This window comes from Triticum dicoccoides, chromosome 3A (assembly GCF_002162155.2).
Source record: "Triticum dicoccoides isolate Atlit2015 ecotype Zavitan chromosome 3A, WEW_v2.0, whole genome shotgun sequence".
Taxonomy (NCBI): domain Eukaryota; kingdom Viridiplantae; phylum Streptophyta; class Magnoliopsida; order Poales; family Poaceae; genus Triticum; species Triticum dicoccoides.
In genome coordinates, this window is record NC_041384.1 from 654,301,653 (window position 1) to 654,307,889 (window position 6,237).

The window sequence follows — 6,237 nt, forward strand, 5'->3', positions numbered from 1 at the left end:
GGAGCGTGCCGCAGCCCTAACCCTGACCAGACCACGACCGAACCCAACCAAAACACCATTCATCGCACGCACGCTTCCAAGTTCCAAGCAAGCAACGGCGGTTTCGCCCCCACGCCCCCGCATTAATTGCGCTCCCATCCTTCCTATCCCCTCCCCTGCTCCGCTCCTCCGCCTCTCCCCATCTCTCTCTTCCTCTGCTCCGTCTCGCCCCAAGATTCCCCTTCCCCACCTCCCTCCGTGTCCCTCAAGATTTCCCTCCCCTCCCCTCCCTCCCTCCCACCCGCGCCCCGGCGTATATATACGCGGCCCCGACCCGAGCCATTCCACGCTTGCTGCAGGGGTGGCACACGCGCCACGTTCCTTGGACTCGCCGGCCGGCCCTGAATTGATGGATCGTCGGGCGCCTCCCCCTCCTTCCTCGCTCTCCGGCGCCTCGAGTCCCCGCTGCCGCTTCGACGCGGCGTGGAGGGCGCTCCGGAGGCGCGGCGCCGCGGCCGCGGCGGCCCTCGGGCGGGCGCTCGGCGCGCTGCTCACCTTCGTATTCGCCGTCGGTGCGTGCCCGGTTCTGCTTCCTTGCTCTTCCTTCTCGCTCAATGTTTTGCTACCCGTAGCATTGGTGTCTGATTACGAATCGAGTATTAGGTGGAGTGGAACGGCACCCTTGCCGGTGCAATTTTGGGTTCCTCTGCCATTCTTGCTTCCCGGTAGTCTGCTGGATTTGGCAGCAGGCAGGAATTTCGGATCATTCTTTGCCACTTTGATCACGAGACATGCTAGGCTTATCTTTAAAACCCCCCCACTTCTCAGTTTTATACAGGTTTAGGTCCATCACCGGGGCGTCCTCTGTTTTCGTCCTCTGTTTAATTCGCTGCTGTATGGCGTATCTGCATTGGAATTGTTCCATGAGTAGCTCATGTGGTGTGTAAATGGTTGGTACAATTAACAATTTTATCTGAAAGTTCGCCTCGTTGTAATTTTATCTTGCAGTGGGTTCACTGGTCGGGATCTTCATCGGTGCCTTCATGGGGATGTCCACGGAAAGCGGCATGCTCCGGGGCGCCGGCGTGGGGGCGGTCTCCGGCGCAGTCTTTTCTATTGAGGCTGTTGAATCCTGCATCGAGATTTGGAGATCTAGCGAATCCGGAAAGTATAGCTTTCTCTTTGTGGTGAGTATGGAAGAATCATCCGGTGACCTCTTTTCTTTATGTACTATCATCAAGAAAGGTGGAGGATCATTTTCATGTACCTACCCAAGCACATACCTCACTACGATGTTGACTGGCAGGAATTATGAAATTTGCTAACTTAGGAAACTATGGAAACATTTGCTTCTCAAGGAGATAATATTGCGTTTCATTAGTTGTTGCACTATGTTATGGACATTTTTGTGTGAATAGGTGAAGCAGCAATTCATAAGCAGAATTAGGTTTTACTTGTTCTGATATTCTGTTTCGGTCTTTCAGCTAGACATCATCTCTAGCCTCTTCAGTGGACGAATTGTTTGGGAGAAGGTCAGTCCAGCACTCCAGCGTGCAGTGCAAAGTCAGGTATATAGCTCTCCATATAAGCTGGTTGTAAATCCATAATGATTGATTGTGTGATATCTGTGCTCTCTAATGCCTAAAATGGTAGGATACCTAGTAACCGTGGCAGATTCTAGGAGAAACAAATCTTATATTCATCTAATATAAGTAAAACAGTGAAACACTTTCAAACCTACAATTTATGATGTAGCAGATTCTTAGCATTAAAATGGTTAGGTACATGGAAAATAACATTCTCCCGCTCTCCTGCAATGGAAGTTTCTAGTCATGGGAATATCTAGAACTAGATTGTGGGGCTAGAGAGACCAAAGCATTAAATGTCTTGTTTTGGCGTCTAAAGTGTGAAATTCTTCAGATATGTATGCGTGGTATTATCTTAATAAAACAAATAAACAATCATGCTATTTTGCAAACTATACTATATAGCAGCATAGATGGTAAATACTCAAGATAAATAATCTATGGTATTAAATTGAGAGAAAAAAACCGTTATCCAAGATTAAACTTGTGAGTGACCATTTCACACCATCTGCTATTTAGGACCATAGAATGTTTCCTTCAGTGTACATACTCTATCTGATTCAATGTTTTTTCTACCGCAGATGAGTTTAATGAGTACACCTTTCATTGACAACAATGACCTTTTCGAAACCGGCTGCACGGGTGGTATGTCAAGAGCCCTGATCAATAAGATCCCAGCAATCAGGTTCAGCGCTGCAACCGATTCTGATCAGGAAACCAATAAGAGCTGCTGTTCTGTATGCCTTCAGGTTAGTTACTGTTCTTGACATGCATTATTCTCAGACTCCCACTAAATAGAAGCCAAGAAAAATAGTTCCTCATGCTGACGACATGCTAAACTACTGACCAGGACTTGAGACCGCAGCAATTTGTGAGAGCCTTGCCTCAGTGCCAGCACATTTTCCACGTGCGATGCATCGATGACTGGCTTCAGAGGAACGCCTCCTGCCCACTGTGCAGGGCTGGTGTTCACATAGACCACCTGTGCTTATAATTGAATACCCGTGCTCGCGTTCTATGATCGTGAAATAGTCTTGTATACATAGAGGTTTTCTTTCTTTCTTTCTTTTGCCAGTCTGTGGAGTGGGGCAACGTTTCCGGCTGCACGTTTTCTTGTCATAGCAATAACGTGATATGTGCATTATCTAAATGGAAATGACTAACAAGCTACAGAATTATGGGCCATGTTTTTTCTCTGCTGATAGCTACTGGTACTGACTTTGTAAAGGTGAATTCGCTTGCAATCTTGTCAAGTGCTGCAAGTAATGAGTTACAGCGCAACTGAAGGTTGGTGTTAATTGTACTGTGCCGCCATTGTTTGGTCAGACAGCAACGCTTTCAAATCAACAGCTGCCTGCTTGCGTCGTTAATTTTTAACGCAGACTTCTTGCCCAAGGTTGTGTAGTTTGTGCCTTTGCAAATTACCCTTGTGTTTATATGAAAATTGCAAACTATTGAACAACCTTATAAGTAAGTTCTAATACAAATGATTCATGGTAGAAATAGAAACGGAGCTGCCTATGTTCCTTTTTTTTGTTTGAACAAAAAAATTCTCTACAGCTAAAATGTTGCTTTTTTTTTGAATTGTTTGGACTGCTTATCACTTATGTCACGTGGTTAAAATGTTGCTAGTTGAAATAATGTGTTTGCGTTAACATTTTGTTGTGCTATCGGGTATTAAAATGGGTCGGACCATGTTGCCCAATGCACATGAAGCCCCTTAACGCCTGTTCGGTAATCACCCGTTTTCAGAATCTGTGGAGCGGGGAAACCGCAACTCCTTCGATTTGAACAGCAGCTCCGTCAACTCCGCTCCTGGAGTTGTGGAGCGGAGGGGTACCGAACAGGACGTTAGTATTGGACCATTGGCCTGGCCCCACATCCCTGAGCAGAAGAGAGAGAGGGGCCAGGTCCGGGCCGGAGCGGTCTGGCCTATTGCCATCCTGATTGAAATGGGAAGAGCTTCTTCATGTCGTCTCTGAGGAAAAAAAACCGAGGCTGCTAGTTGCAATACATGGTGGGAGCAAACGGAACCTCTCCATCATGCTGTTTATAGGGAGAAAAGTGACGTCCCTTCTCGCAGAAGATGCAACGCAACAGCGAAATTGATTGACACTGCAAGATAGCTACAGCCATCAAGGTTTTAATAACCATGTTTTATGGCTATTGATGGTAAGGTGACCAGTCGACATTGTCGTTACTTCGTGTACAAGAGTTTAAACCATAAACCCTCTTATTCCATTCTCAATATGGACTACTAGTAGGACCCTGCTAGAATGTCTCGCATACATAATTGCACACAGTGCCCTACCTAATCATACGAGCCCCTTTGAGAGACTGAGCCGACATATCATTTTAATATTTGACGAAGTCACCACAGACACCTCCGTAATCGACGGAGACATACATAATTGCTTTCTCAATGTAATGTAAAAAAAATAAATACCTAATTGTATTCTCAGTTCCAAGGTTTCCTTAAGATGGTCGCAAAGACAGAAACAAAAGATAGAGGGATCCAGTGAACATCGCGGAGAAAGCCACGTAGCAGTGTGGTCTTGGTGCTCCGGGGGAAGGCGACTGGGAATGACACGCGGATCCTCCCGTGTCATATCTGTAGATGGGCACACAACAAATCGATACATACCAGCGCCAAATCACACAAATCAGGAAGGAATTCGACTTGACAACGGTTGTTTGTAGTTAAAGTTAATGAGTTGTCTGGATACAAGAGGGGTCAAGGATGAGAAGTCAGCAATCATGGAGATGGGGAATCAGAAGCAAGCAAAATGGGGGAACTGAGTACATGGATATGAGAGAGAGAGAGAGACCCTATTTTGCGCGTAGGTCGTTACTTGCCTACCAATCGCGTACCCCGCCCCCCTTCTTGACTACGTGTATTTGGGCCGGCCCATTAGCTATTTCCAGTTTAACTGTTTTTTTCCTACCTTTTTTCAATTCGTTATTTTCTTTATTTTTTCATTTTCTTTTATTATTTTCATGTTTTTTCATTGCATTAATTTTCATTTAAAAAATCATGAACATTTTATAATTTTCAATACTTTTTGAAATCCTGAATAATTTTCAAATTCATGATTTTAAAAAAAATCACAAACATTTTTGAAAGTGATTTTTTTTAAATTCGTGAACATTTTTTCTGCAACCCATGAATATTGTGTTTGAACTGAATATTTTTTAAAAAATAGGGGGACAATTTCAAAAATTCACAAACATTTTTTTGTTTTGAAGATTTTTTTTTGTAATAGATGCACATTTTTTGAATCAGCTACTCCCTCCGTTTCATAATATAAGATTAGTGTCAAAAGTTCTCTTATATTAGAAAAAATGAAATGATAAAACAGGGCGCCTCGCATAGGGGCCGGCCCAAAATGGCACACTAGGCGAGTGGGGGTGCGCGTTGCGCCCCCTCCCAGCGTGCAGCGCGCCAAATAGGACCTACCCGCTCCGGCAAAACATTGATTGTCCCCAAGCAATGACATGCTCATGTCGCAGTCTCAACATGATAATTTCTGCATTGTAATCTCAGCAAGCAGTACGATCCATCACATCATCCCTTGCGTCAGTTGTTATAACCTCTATCGATAATGCAAGAACTGCCGGCAGATAGGATCCTAAGTCATGTACTGAAACTTGGTTCCCAAAATGATCAATGGACAAAATACCCAAGACATGTCTTGGTAGGAATTGGATACCTACCAGGACGTGGTCTCAGGTTGTAGGGATGGAAGGAGGGATGACGTGGAGGAAGGCGTGGTCACCGGCGCTGGGGCGTCGTCGTTGCGTGCGCGCGTGAGAGAAAGAACGCAGGGGCAGCGGTGTAACGCCCCGAGACCGATGCGCCAGGTGTCTTCCAGTTATTTGTTGTTGTTGTCTTGTCTTTTCTTGCGTGTTGCATCTTGCCACGTCATCATCCGCATTGCATCTGCATGTTTTCAAAACTTGCATCCGTCCTGTTTCCCCAGTTCCTTCCGTTGTCCGTTCTGAGCCCAGACACACTCGCACACGCCCGCGGCATGTCTGAAATATTATTTTATAAGTGGCCAGAAAATGTTCTCGGAATGGGATGAAAGTTGGCGTGCGGTGTTGTTATGTTGTTAGTAGGTCGCCTGCCAAGTTTCATCGCATTCGGAGTCCGTTTGACGCCCCAACGGTTAACTATAGCGGCACTATAGCCGGTCACACGTCGGACGTTTTCGGTCTCCGAAAACCATTGCCGGGCTGCCTTCTCTTCTCTCCTATCAGCCCATCGCACTCTCCACAGCCCACCTAGCCCATCTAACCCCCCTCTGATCGGAGCCGTCGGATCACGATCGGAGGGCTCCGGAAGCCCCCAAATCCCCCTAACCTAGCCCCTTTGTCTATATATAGACCTCCCCCTTTCATTTTTGGAACCCTAACCCCCTCCACGACTTCTAGCCTTCCCCTCGGGATCCCCGCAGTCGCCAGCCTCCTCCCTCCTCGATTTCAGCGCCAAGCCACCCCGCCACCGCCACTTGTCGCCGGCCCAGAGGCCGCTGAAAGGATCGATATAGTTGACTAGAGGGGGGGGGGGGTGAATAGGCAACTAACAATTTTTAGCTTTTCTTTACCAGATTAAACTTTGCATCAAAGTAGGTTGTCTAGATGTGCAACTAGGTGAGCAACCTATATGATG

The 6,237-nt window shown here is 46.2% G+C and overlaps 1 protein-coding gene across 1 annotated transcript; it reads left to right on the forward strand.

Annotated features, from left to right (window-relative positions):
* Nucleotides 1-233: 233 nt before the first annotated feature.
* On the forward strand, nt 234-2,827 carry LOC119269975 (NEP1-interacting protein-like 1). The gene is made up of 5 exons (XM_037551921.1): nt 234-551; nt 988-1,166; nt 1,464-1,547; nt 2,147-2,314; nt 2,416-2,827. The coding sequence occupies exons 1-5, from the start codon at nt 389-391 to the stop codon at nt 2,557-2,559; spliced, it is 738 nt and encodes a 245-aa protein (XP_037407818.1). The 5' UTR covers nt 234-388; the 3' UTR covers nt 2,560-2,827.
* The last annotated feature ends 3,410 nt before the right edge of the window (nt 2,828-6,237 follow it).

Excerpts from the sequence above, each read along its gene's own strand:
- LOC119269975 (XM_037551921.1), top strand. The coding sequence starts at position 389 with ATGGATCGTCGGGCGCCTCCCCCTCCTTCCTCGCTCTCCGGCGCCTCG. Across the intron at positions 552-987 it reads CACCTTCGTATTCGCCGTCG|TGGGTTCACTGGTCGGGATC; the intron begins GTGCGTGCCCGG and ends TTTATCTTGCAG. Across the intron at positions 1,167-1,463 it reads AGTATAGCTTTCTCTTTGTG|CTAGACATCATCTCTAGCCT; the intron begins GTGAGTATGGAA and ends TCGGTCTTTCAG.